General features: G+C 40.6%; 1 protein-coding gene across 1 annotated transcript in view; it reads left to right on the top strand.

The window, feature by feature from the left end:
* The window catches only part of SGCD (sarcoglycan delta), a 315,741-nt gene extending 302,349 nt beyond the window's left edge, over positions 1-13,392 (top strand). The window contains exons 7-8 of the mRNA XM_070414525.1: positions 3,646-3,769; positions 4,934-13,392. Of these exons, the coding sequence (XP_070270626.1) occupies positions 3,646-3,769; positions 4,934-5,107 (298 nt within the window). The 3' untranslated portion in view covers positions 5,108-13,392. The remainder of the gene's footprint in view (positions 1-3,645; positions 3,770-4,933) is intronic.
* The last annotated feature ends 407 nt before the right edge of the window (positions 13,393-13,799 follow it).

Here is a 13,799-nt window from a genome sequence, read left to right as displayed (position 1 = left end):
TAAAAATATCATAACCATTCTATTCCCACCAGTGAAGTGCTAAAGGTTCCGTATTAAAAATTGTGTATCTGTAACACACACAGAACTGCTAAGTCAGTCTAAGACAGTGGTTTTCAACCATCACCATATAGATAAATTTTTGAAAATGTAAATGGCCTGGAATTCTGACTTAATTTATATGGGACGGGACCTAAGTTTCGAAAGCTCCTCATGTGATTCTAACTGAATAAAAATTTCCCAGCCATGGGCCTCAGCCAACCCAAGAACCCCCTGAAAGCAACTACTTCAATTGACTAAAACACCGCCAACTTTACAAACCCTCCCATCATTTTTTTCTAAATTATTTACCTTTCAATCACAACTTTTTCTAATTCATTTTTTCCCCTCAAATGTAGAACATACACAGTAATCCCAGGTGTTGGTGTTAGTGTGACTCTGCTCTTCCTAGGAAAGACTGCTAGCTAACCCTCTGCTATTTCACTTACCACATACATTACTTGTTTTTTATGATGTTTTGAAGGTCGTTCCCCAAAGTAATAAAAGCTATTGTCTCCATTCTCTGAGGATGGGAGCAAAATATGATCTAAAAGCTTGTCGAGGTTTGGAAGTGATTAATGTAGATTCTTATGATGAAGGAAATGAAAATGAGAAATCTGGATAAGTAATCACTGTTTCAACAAAAACAATTTCAACAAAAAATGAGCTTGAAACAGAGAGAACAAACTGATAATGCCAACAGCAAATAAATTATTCTCTGAGTGTTAGAAACAGACCTTGTGATAGCGTTTTAAGTTTTGTGAATTCTTTTGATTCATGACACTTCCTAGTGTAACTGCGGAGCAAAGGGACACTCTTGCTGCCCCATGTTTCACAGGTACTTGAAATGCAATTTGAACAGAGAAGGAGAGGTTTCAAATGAATGCAGAAACGCGCCTGGAAATGTTGGTTGCAGAGAGAAAGCATCTCCCCAGGCTTAGGAGACACAACCAAGCTTGTCCTTGTCATATTCCGTGAGACCACCTCAGAGGGCAACAGCGTCTGGGCACTTTGGAACTCTGGTGAGGATCTTGCTCTGTCTCTAGCTATAGAGTGAGGACATTTCAAAGGAAATGTTCACCCTGGTAGGATGCCACCTACATTGTGACTTGGCTAAGACAACCGTCTCTGAGTGCATTCCTAGTCTCAGCAGCCCAAACGAGTCAGCTGACACTCCAGAGTCTGAGTATGTTTTAGATAGTCTTTTTGAGGTTGTGTGTACACACTGTCAATAACTCAGCAACATGGGAATCTGCTGCCAGCCACAACCAAACACACCTCCCCATTTCAATCTCTAGCCCTGCATATCCACATTCTCACCTGACGTTTCAACCACCTCCAATTCAACACATCTAAACTCACAATTTTCTGCTCTAAGTATTCCACCAACACTCTTCCTACCTTAGTGGCTGATCCACACAGTATACCAGTTATAAAACTCACAACACTGGAAATCATTTCTAATTCCATCATCAAATCCAAGTTATCATCTTCTCCCACATGGATAACCACAGACTTCTAGCTCTTCTCCTTGCAATTCTCATGTCCCTTCTTATCCACTCTTTAGCCAGATATATATATATATATATATATATATATATATATATATATATATATATATATATTTAATATTATACACACACACCCTGTTTGTTTTGTATATCTGGAGAACCCTGACTAATACAGTATAAATAAGCAAATGTACCGTAAGGAATTGGTTCTCCTGATAATGGAAGCTGAGAAGTCCTTACTTGCAGTCAGCAAGCTGGAGATCCAGGAGAGGTGGTGGGGTGAATTCTAGTCTGAGAGCAGAAGACCAATGTCCCAGCTCACGTAGGCAGGCAAAGTTCCTTCTTACTCGGCCTTCGTTCTGATCGGGTCTTCAGCTGATTGGATGAGGGAGGGAGGGCGATCTACTTTACTGAGTCCACTGATCTAAATGTTACTCTCACCCAGAAATACCCTCACAGATACACCCAGAGCAATGTTTGACCAAATGCCTGGGCACCCTGGGTCCCAGTCAGATTGACACACAAAATTAACTACCACAGTAATCTTTCCAACATGGACATCAGATCATGTTGTCCATTATCTTTTTAAGCCTCTATAAATGTTTTACTGGGTCACCATATTCTGCAAGGCCATGCCTAACTTATCTCTTACCTCCTCTTCTTACTACCACAGTCTCTATGAACCTTCTTTCAATTTTTTAAGCCACATAACTATTTTTTTCCTGAAAGTCTTCATGCATGCTGCTCCCTCTACTTGGAACACTCATCTTTCACCAGGTTAACTCCTCCTTATCCTTCAGATGTCATCATAAGCCTTCCCAGGCCTCAGCTCCCACAAGCCAATCCCCAGTTATATAAACTCTTATAATCCCCTGAACTTCTTTGTCAAGGAATCCTCATCACCATAAACCAATAGCTGCTTAATGTATCTCTTCCACAACAGCACATAAGCTCACTAGGGCAAGGAGGTCTATATTGTTTATAACTATAACCCCAGCATTTTGCATAGAATAGGAATTCAATAGATGTTGTCCAGATAAATGAGTCACTTCCTATCGACCCTTTCAGACTTGGAAAGAGGCCACTTCTCTGTCTCTATAGGTCTATGTCTCTGTAGGTCTAGTATAATAAAAGTTTATTAAATAAACCAACAAGTTCTACTCTTGGAAAGAAGGATTGATTCAAAAGAGTGTTTTGTAATGTTCTGGATTGCCTTTCATAAAAGCAAACTTCAAAATGGCTTTGCTCTAAAAGGGACAGACTATCACTGTATTTCTGAAAGGAATGGCCTTCAAATGACAATATCCAACCCATTTCTTAAATCTTTATAGAGCACAACCCTAGAGTATTCTGCTTAGATTTTCAACTCATTATTTAAAGACAGACAGATCTTTCCAGGCCAGTGTGGCTCAGTGGTTGAGTATCAATGTATGAACTGGAGGTTGAGGTTTGATTCCCAGTTAGGGGGCGTGCAAGAAGCACTGGATCAATGAATCTCTCATCATTGAAGTTTCTATTCCTCTCTCCCTCTCCTTCCTCTCTCTGAAATCAATAAAAATATATTTTTTAAAAGAATAAAGACAAACAGATCTCTAAAACTTCAGCATTTCCATTCATAAAATTTGCATAGCTACTGCATTTATGAGGAGCATGGATTTCAGAGTAACTTGACTTCACAGCAGATCCTAAGTTTCTCCTTCCTTCTTGTAGGTGCTTATTTTATTTCAATCAGTTTCTATACTAGAAGTTAAAATGGATTCCATCAAGTACAGTGTTTAAGCCAAAGCAGCCATTAAAAACAGGATGACATAGTGGTGTGGATTTGTGTTTGATCAACTTAGCTAAGCTGGCACTACATTTCCTGATATTCCCTTCTCTGGGTTAGCGTGGTGATATGCAATGAGGGTGAAGCCAAGATCTGTGCTCCCTCATCAGTGTGACCAGGTTTGTAAAGCAAAGCTAGACAGATGTCCTGAGCAAATACTGAAGTGCCCCTTCAATGCTCTGAGCATCTAACATCCTCTGAAATTTTCCACACACACACACAAAAAAAAATTCTGAAATGGGATCTTTAATCTTAGTCTTGTATATATTTCAGGTTGGAGTCCCCAACCCGGTCTCTGGTGATGGAGGCCCCAAAAGGAGTAGAAATAAATGCAGAAGCCGGCAATATGGAAGCCACCTGCAGGACAGAGCTGAGACTGGAGTCCAAAGATGGAGAGGTAGGGGCTGAAAAGGACAGGAGTCCGGAGAGATGCAGCTGCAACCAGCCAGCCTTCCTCCAAACTGGTTGGTTCCTCCCTTTACCACTGAAGTTGATTCTACGCTGTAAGAACCAAAGGAGCCAACCGGAAGGTTTTATTTGGGGAACAGATATGTCGACCAGGACAACGATAAGCCATACCCACAATACATTCAAGTTATGCCTCATTATTTGTAAGGTGCTGAGATAATGGCAAGTACAAAATAATACATATGGCTGTAGGGAGGAATGCTATTTCCAGATTCTGTCTGTTGTCATATTAAAATACGATTTATGTAGCTGGCAAACTAAGATGTATATCACACACATCTGGCTAATGATGAACAAAATTTACTGGTAGTCGTTTTAAAAGTTGATGTTGCCTGTTTCTACTTTCATTAGGTATAGAGAGTCAGATCCAACAGCTATCCCAAACCAGAACAAGCCAAAACTTCAGTCCACCTGACAGATTGCAAATATTCATCCTCCTAACCCAACACAATCTCACTTGGGTGGACAGAATAAGTTGCTCATGTTTTTGCAATGTAAGCCAAGTCCCCAAAGAAAACATGATTCAGCTGCAGACTGTTTAAAGTGCCTTCACTGTGTCCATAAGCAAAGTTTTCTATTTAAGAATTTTTAAAAGTAGGAAAAAAATGTATTTTTCTTTATTAAAGCAAAGCTCTACCCTCCCTTTCGGAGCTACTTAGAGGTGATCCATCTCCAGTTGCCACTGTTCGCCCAGCCCGCCTTCTGATTGGTTTGGCATTTGCTATACTGTATTTGTTTTAAAAGAGCTAGTCAGATAGAGCAGTCAGTTATCAAAACCGTCTCTTCAAACAGCTACAAACTCCAATTCCCAAATGCATTTCACTCTAGAACTCTATTCACTTTCTACATGATAGACTTTTGCAAAATGCTAATATACATATACAGCCAGTGCAATGTTGTCTCACTGGACTATAAGCTTCTGTGAGGTAGAGACTCTGTCTCATTCATCTCCGCATCCCTGGTACCCACAATATTCAACCCCGAGTATGTGCTCATTTGATCCAAGTGGAACTGAACAAGCATCTGCTATTTCTGAATGTCAGGAGGGTCAAGGACAGCCTCTAACTCTTCCCTTCCTATCTACTCTCTTTAGATTAAGTTAGATGCTGCGAAAATCAGACTACCTAGGCTGCCTCACGGATCCTACACGCCCACAGGAACGAGGCAGAAGGTCTTCGAGCTCTGCGTCTGCGCCAATGGGAGACTATTCCTGTCCCAGGCAGGAACCGGTTCCACTTGTCAGATAAACACAAGTGTCTGCCTTTGAGAGACTCTCCACAGTGGACGCTGTCGGCAGCGGAAGGCCTTTTTCTGGCTTCAGACACGGGCTGCCAGCTATTTTTACTAGAACACAGAAAGCCTATCAAAGACCTTGTGTGTGTGCGCGCGCGCATGGGTGAGTGAGCGTGAGCGTTTGTGTGTGTGTGAGTGGGTGGATATAAATATATATAAATATATATAAATAAATATATATATCCTCTGTATAAAATGAGGTTTCAGTACAAAAGGAACCACGGGTGACCCTGTGATATTGTCATTTCCATCCCCACCCTACCACCTACAAGATGAAATCAAAACACTGGTCAGGCTCCGCACCCCCAGACCCTCCAGAATCACTCAGCTTATCCGACACTCACCAAACAGCATCCGCACCTCCTTTAGTGTCATTTCAGGGCAGTGATGGCGGGAATCTCCAAGTCACGCTCCAGCGCCGAGACCCTGGGATTAAACATGGACATTTGGTTTCCTTTTGCAGCTGGAGTGAGGCTGGCCGACTCCTCCCTCCTCACGTTAGGGAGGGGCAATGCCACAGAAGTCGACCATGGAAACTCAAGTGGTTGGTCTGCCCCTGCAATCAAATGTTTGGGGGCCTTTGTCGCTGGATGGATGAGGAGGAGGAATTTTAGCAAAGTGTAAACTGCTCACCCAACTCCTCTCTTCCTTCCTTCCAACTCACATATAACCCCCTCATCAAAACAGGAGTCATAAATCAGCACAAAATCGGAGAACAGCTGCTCCTCAGTCGGCTGGAAGCTACTCCATGGCCTTACAGGCAAAGAGTAAATGGGTGATGCATCTCTGTTTAAAAATGGGGGAAATGGCTCAAAATCTGTTCTGTCCTCACTTCTGACTTGTTCAATAGACTCCGACCCAAAATTATTGGATCAATCAAAATTAACAAGAGTGGGACCCCCAACCCCAAGAGGAGCCATTTGGAGATGGAAGTCTAAGAGTAACCTAATTATTTTTATATTTTCTTGGGATTGGTAGGTAGAGCCACAACACTCACCGACTTCGATCTTCTTATATATTTTTTGCAATGTAGGGATAGTCATATTCTGAAATCCACCATTATGTTTTCTCCAAGAATAACAGATCTAAAGCACTACACACACACACACACACCCCAAAAGCTTACTGATGTGTAGCATAAACTGAGTCACTGTGCCCCCCTGGGCCCAGCAGCACCCACTCCCCCACTCGTGGAAACAATTCTAATTCCCGCCATCAGCTACCACCCATCACTCCACCTTCATCATCATGCTCCAGGGTCACCCTGGCCAGCTCTTGTGCTGGGACAGGGGATTACACCATCTCTGTTCAAAGAGGGGGAAATGTGCCTATGCCTTAAGTCAATGCACTCAGCAAGGAGAAGCACATCCTATTTATCTTATTATTTCCTATAGTTTATTTTGGGTGATTGGAGGGGAATGGTTTAGTCGTGACTGGGTATCTTAAAAGCAGGTTGACAAGCCAAGTGGCCGACAGATGTGGACTCTGAGGAGCCCAGAATGGAGACACACTTGGCTTACACAGTCCTGGATGCCACTTGGCAAGGAGTGGCCCCACCATCCTAAATGAAGTAGCATTTGTAGGCCTGAATGGCATCTTTTTGTTTCTCAGCAAAATCCTAATTTTTTCTTACTTCACAAGCAGGGTAAGATTTGTCATAGGAGATAAAGTAAAAAAAAGTTGGATATCTTTGAGGTGACACTCAAGGTTTGCATATGTGGGATGTAAAAGCAAGCTGTGTGTTGCTTAGTCACGTAGAAGTAGGGGGAGGAGGGGTGGTCGCAGCCTGACCATGGCCCTGCTGGCTTCCAGACACCAGCTCCCTCTAGTCACTCTTGCTTAATGTCCCATATAGAAGAATTGGGTTGTTCAAAGGCCAGATCATGAGATTGCTTAGTTTGTAACCCTAGAGTCTAAAAAAGAAAACTAAAAAAAAGCTACCAAGTTGCTCTGGATCAGTATTGTTTATAACCTATAGGATCACACTGCAGAATCTATATTTACCACACACAGGGCTTGGCCAGCTGGGAAAGGCCCTCCTTGGTGATTGGGAGCATTTACCCCATATCATTCAGATAAACAGAAGTAGCTATGAGGAGGTCCTTTGTGGCTGAATACCTTAAGACAAAGTTTTTTAAGCAGACAGACCATCCTTGCATTTTGCCACCTTAAGTACACAGTGTGTGGATGACAAGAAAATAAAAGGTTCTTGAACTTTCCTCTGATTTTGTTCTAATCATCACCTGAAGCTGAGGTCAGCACCTTGGGAATTTTATACCAATAAAAAATTCTGGTATGATCCCACTCACAAAGTTTATCCTAAAGGTAATCACATCACAAATAAAACAAATAATAATAGCTGCCAAGATTAGAAATCAAGCAGCCATAGGGAACAGTCATGACATAAAATCCTAATCTTCATTTGTGCTAGGTGACCACAGCATACGAGGTAATGGACAGGGAATTTGGCATGGATTAAATTATGTGTTTCTGTTCAGACTCTAGAATGTGGTAAAATGCATTCTAAGTTTTTCAATGTACTTTTTTTCCCCTCCCTACTTCCTTCAACTAGAATATTTGTCCATGGTCATGAGAGAAAGTTTTACCTGAATTCTGGAAAAAAAAAATATATATATATATATCTTTTACATTAAAATCTGAGAACCTTTAATTTTAAAAAATGAGATTCTTTCTAATCTTTATATATAATGGCTTCTAGACAATCACACCTTTCTGTATATTAAGCAACAGGTGGCATAACAGAGAACTCAAATGAATCTTCAATATTCTAGAAGTTCTAGTATGTTCATATTCTTCCGAAGAGTTTTAAAAATTAAAAATTATCTCCAAGTAGGTTTAGCACTTAGGTCTCACTAAGTCATAAAGGTACAGTCTTGGGAAACTATGAAGGTGTGATGGAGGTTTTCAAAAGTCCTATGGTGGCATCAATGTAGATGGAAACTTGATATGAGGCTTTTGAATTATGTTACCCAAGGCCTAGATCTTATAAACTTGCATTGGTTTTCATTTCTTTTACATCAGTTTTCTTTGGATCATTTCCATTGCCTGCCCAGCCACCAGGGACCAAAGATTGCTTGAGGTTCAATTCTAGAGCAGTGGTCAGCAAACTGTGGTCCCTAAACCTAATCCAGCTCATCACCTGTTTTCGTAAATAAAGTTTTATTATAACACAACCACCTCCATTTATGTACCTGCTGTCTATGACCGATTTCCTACTGTAACAGCAGGGTTGAGTAGCTGTGCCAGAGATCTCATGGCCCATAATGCATTGCTAGTAAATAGTTACTAATTAGCCTTTACAGAATAAGCTTGCTGACCCCTGATTTAGAGGTTGTTTATGGTATGAGTAGGACACAGCAGCACAGAAAGAGACTTTACAACAGCATGGAGTAAGCCTACATGTCCATCTGTCCTTGAGAATAGAAATACTTGGCCACTGAAAAAAGCTTAGCCTTATGCTGTGTTTAAAAAAAAAAAAGATCCACTAATCTGAGAAATGCAGGCTCACAGGATCTGGGGAACAGGGAGGATGGAATTAGAGGAAGATGGAAGGAAAGAAAAGCTGTGATCCTTCAAGAGTTTTTTCCTTAGATCTTAAGTAGATAGGTGGTTCCTCCTGTCTGCACCTAATGTGGCAATAAATGAAGCAGGGGTCCCGTGATTTAAATTCAGAATCTCTCCCCTGGAGACACTATTTCTACAACCTCTACTTAGAGATTTCCACCTCACCTCCCCACAGTCCAAAAAGATGCCCATTCCATGGTCCTTCAGAGCATATTTTGACTTAACGTGTCTTTTTGGCATCACCACCTCAGTTACTCATCCCTGCATTGTACTTACAATGCTATGACCACATCAGGCCTGAAGGGTTGGTGAGACCAATAAAAATTAGAAATCCTGAAAGAAGCATCTATTAAAATATGTAGGAAGAAAAAATATTGTACCATTCTTTCATGAAGCTGTTGCTGGGATGAACCAGGTTAATTCCAGTTTCATTTTGTTCCCAAGGCCCTGGGTCTTTGTTCTTTCATGTAGTGGGAGTGCAAAGAAGACTATTTCGAATTCCGTATCTGCCTCTGTGTGGTAAGGTAGGTTCCTACCTGAGATCTGTCGCTTTAGTCAACATCCCTATCGCTAATCCCAGCTTTACTCAATATTGTTAAAATAGCATCAGTATGAATGAGGTTTTGTAATATGAGTATTCACGTCACGGAGGAAATGTGGGTTTTTTTCTTAATGAAAACAACCACCATTTTACAAACCCTAATTGGCATCACTAAAGGAGTCCTTCAGCATTTTATCTGGATTCAACCAAAGGAGGATTCAATGGGCAACCCTGCCCTTCATCTAGATGAGAATATCTTGCCTTTGTTTATTTTAGGCAAAAGGTAGCACAATGCTTGGACAAAGGAGATACATAGATTCATGTAAGCACCTGGTTCTTATTCTTGAAGGCTCTGGGAAAGGTGAAAATCTCATTTGAGTATGTTGTAAACAAGACCCATCTTCTAGCTTTCCCCTGCACCAGGAAATCTTAGGCGCCAGAAAGATAACAAAGCAGTTCCCAGAATAATACGTTTGCCTGGTGCCCCAGTAGTAGGTGGGGGAGGGGGGAAGTTATAATAAAAGAAACAACTTTAGAAAATAGGTCTTTTATCTCAAATATAAAATGTCTCTCTTTTGGCCTTTCATCACTCTCTCTTTGGTGGCAGGTTCCCCCATTTCCAACATATTTCCATGAAAATAGTCAAAGCTACTGCATTGGCATGTCAGACGCATTTCTTTCTTTGTGGTCATCAGAATTTAAAATTATACAGTTGCCTCTGAGTTTCTCATTCACAAAGCTAAACCGCTGATAAGAGATAAAGCAGTTGGAGACCTGCTGCTTCAGCCAGCATAGCTCACCACCCACATTAGCACGTTCAAAAGCAATGTGATTTCTATGGTTCTTAGAAGCTTTCTTCATAATGGAGCCCTTGAAATTTCTCAAGGCAGATCCGAATGGCAAAGGGAAAATAATTATGGTTGGGAGGTCCTTATTTTACATATTATTAGAGTGCCAGTGTCAGAGAAAATAGCCCATTTGGGGTGACCTATGCTCACATACTTGATTTTCTTTTGTTTTTACCCCCTTTCCTTTTACAGATACTGACAGAGTAGGAAATTAGCATCTTCCTTTGAGAAAAGAGAGCAATTCAAGAATACTATGAGCCCTTGAAGCCATAGAAAGTGTGATTTCTTAACAGGATTAGTGATGTTATCAAATCCATCAATGAACAGTCTTAAACATACCTACAACAAAGCTAACTCAACATCAACCCCAAATGTGGTACTATCAGTCCCATTGCCATGAGGTTTTCAGTCAAAATAAAACAAAGGTTGTATAGGCAGGAAGTATGTTTAGTGTCCAAATGCTCCTGTTACAATAGGAAGCCAGAGTAATGTCCCAGAATGCCTCATTAGTCCTAGAGACAGACACTCTCACTAGCAAGTGAGGGGATTTCAAGTCTTCGATGACCAGTAGCTAAGGTCAGATAAAACAACACGAGGCTGCCCTCTTTTCAAGAAGAGAGAAGGAAACATTTGTCTTCCCTAAAATCTACTCTGCCTTCCTACTCCTACACTTATCTAGTAGTCCCTCTTCCAATGTCTTCACAACCTACTTCTGCATTTAGATCATTTTGGCGAAATGATATAGAACTCAGATTTTACAATGTGAGAAAATCCAAGCTAATCACGTAGGTTGTGACATAAGTTCAGTATAGCAAAGAATTATCTTAGGGCAGGAAAGAGTTACTTGTTGACAAGGAAGATTTTGGTGTTTCTTTAGTCCCCATGTTCATCTAATTCATGGGGCGCTAACATTTTGAGAATCTGAGCAAAGTTCTGGACCTTCTCCCCAAAGAGAATCTCGCCCAAGAAATTTGGCATAAAATTGAATAGGGCTTCTTGGACCCAAAACCTAATCTAAGATATGACAAGAGCTGGATTCTATTCTCCAATTATAATACTAATTTTTTATTTATAGTCATTGAGTATTTATTATGTGCTAGACAGTGTGCTTAAGTGTTTTACATGCATTCACTATTTTACCCTCAAAATAATCCTTTGGGTTAGGTTTTATTATCGTTCCAATATACAGATATGGAAACTGAGGCTTAGGGAGGTTAAAAAAACTTGCCCAAAGCCACTAACTAGAAAATGGCAGAGCTGGAATGTGACTCTAACTCCAGACCACTAAGCTATGAAGTCCCCAACATGTCAAAATATTTTTTAAGCCATTGAGAAATGTCTGCTACCAGTTTTTAGATTGGACCACTTTGGGTAGATTAAGCTATAAAACTTTTATCTCCCCTCTTTCTGTAAACTCTCATCTATGACAGCATCCAGTACTGAAGTACAGATTCCTGGGGTGAAGATATAGAAAATCTGTTTAATAATAGAATCTGGAACCAAAAAAATTAGTTTACTGTGTATATGGTTCCTGTTAAGTCAGGCTTCTTGTTCTTATAAACTGGAAGATGCCTGGGTTGTCAGCCTTACATTTAAGAGAAAATTTTAATGCTTCATGATCTATGTGTGTGGCTAAATAAGTCAGCATTTCTTCACACATATATCATCTTCCCTACTCCTCAGTTCAAAAGACAAGTGTCTTATTTAGGTGAGGTCTTTGACACCATTTGGTTATCATACTTCCTACCTTTACTTATAACAAAACTCAAGGAAAGAATCAGATAGAAGGGAGAGCAATCTCTATCATTGTCCCTGTTTCCCTACTAGAATATAGGGCTAGAAAGGACTCAATTAGCATTAGGCATTCAATACCCAACCTGACCACTTTGGCTCTGCTAATGTCTTGAGCCCCACACCCCACACCTTATCAGCCATCACTAATGAGCCATACTTCTCCCCAAGGTAGAGTCTCCTCACCAAAGCACTCAGGCTGTCACTTCAATTGATCTAAGTTGGAAAAGAGACCCATTTGTCAATCCTTGTTTAAACAGTGGCACCCTTTAACCTTGAACATGTACATTTTACATCGGGTACCCTGGATTCAGCAATGGGGTCGGTGGCATTCCAATTACTAAAGGAGGTGAGTGCATCTGAAGTTCTCTACAACTTGGTGGCTTTGGGGCACTTTCATCTTCTAAGCAAAAGGGTCAGGATTTGATCTATATGAATTAAAAGACCTAAAACCATTTTTGAAGAATTAACTCAGCAAGGGGCCATCTGAACAGAGTATCAACCAGTGTGCCCATGTTAAGGTTCAGCTGTCAACCTGCCCACAACCAGAGCTGAGAGGCCAAATAGCAAAGAGATTGGGGCTCATCCTGCTTTTCTGTGCTTTCTCAATAGCACATATCTGATCCACTGGGGAGTTGCGGACAGAGTTTCTCACTGCTCCCAACTGACTCAGTCCTGGTATCAGCAGGGTACGGTAGTGCTTGTCTGGCTCAACAACCTCATAAAACTTAATAAAGGGATGAACTCAAAAACACCAGAGATCTTGTTTTAGGATAAGTCATTCAGGGGTTTTCTTTCAATGGTGAATGTGTCCCAGTGGCAAATCAGGAATGGGTACCTTTAAAGGGTCTCATGGAACTAACAACACCAGAGCCAGAAATCAGGTTTCTTGGTAGAGGAGGGAGATCCTAGCAAAGGAGAGGAAAGAGTCCACAAACCAGAATTAACCTAATTTGTTTTACTGAGGGGGAAGTGGATTTTCCATGTTAACTACCTCCCCAGTCAACTTCCTCTTTTTTCTGAGGCCACAAAGAGGCAGAAACAGATCTCTTCAGGAGGTCAGATTTTAGAAAAAGTAGAGGACATGCATCCTTGTGCCCGCTAAATGCATTCCCGGAGAAGCCAGATTCTGGTGCTTTTAACAGATGAGGTCATGGAAGTCCAAGTTGCTTGGAGATTTTGATAAAGGAATCCCATTCCCATAAAGCAATTAAGTTCAGCCATTGGATTATTTTTTGTTTTATTTTGTTTTTTCTCTGGGTTTGGGTGTGATGTAAGAAAGAGCTTAGTTTTGTTTTGTTTTGAATAACATCAATCCTTGCACACTCTATGCAAAAATTTTGTAAGCATTGCAATAATGCTATGAATTACAAGGAACTATTTTAACTTTATTACACTTTCTGTATAAAAAAATTTGTATTTAATATTATTTCGACTGCAGTCTTGTAAAATATATTAATAAAAATAATGATTGGTAAGAAGGAAAGCACCCTTGTCCACTTCTTTAGGGAATTCCTCTTTGATAGTTGATAATAAGTCACTCCTATTTGACTCTACCTCAGAATAAATTTTCAGATTAACTTCTCTTCCACCTCCCTTCGATCCATGGCCTAACATGTTGGTTAAGCCATTTTGACTCTTAGAGACTCACTCAGCCTGCCTTATAAAACAGAGCTTACTACAAGGTAATACATATTCTAGAACTGGAGTCCCTAGGATTGGAATAGGTCAAGGGAATAGCCATGTCCTATTGCTCCCCTAATGACCTGCATAGATCCCTTTTGCTATAGTTTAACACACCCCTCCTAAATCAATGGGGAAACCAGTATAGTCCTTAGTGGGTTAAAGCATTTTAATGGGCTCACCTTAGCATTCTTTTTTTTTTCTTTTATATTTTTTTA

The sequence above is a fragment of the Myotis yumanensis genome, unplaced genomic scaffold (genome assembly GCF_028538775.1).
Source record: "Myotis yumanensis isolate MYYU_CA2020_CCGP unplaced genomic scaffold, mMyoYum1.0.hap1 SCAF_5, whole genome shotgun sequence".
Classification (NCBI taxonomy): Eukaryota; Metazoa; Chordata; class Mammalia; order Chiroptera; family Vespertilionidae; genus Myotis; species Myotis yumanensis.
The sequence above is the reverse complement of the archived record's forward strand: the minus strand, read 5'-3'. Positions and strand labels throughout refer to the sequence as shown.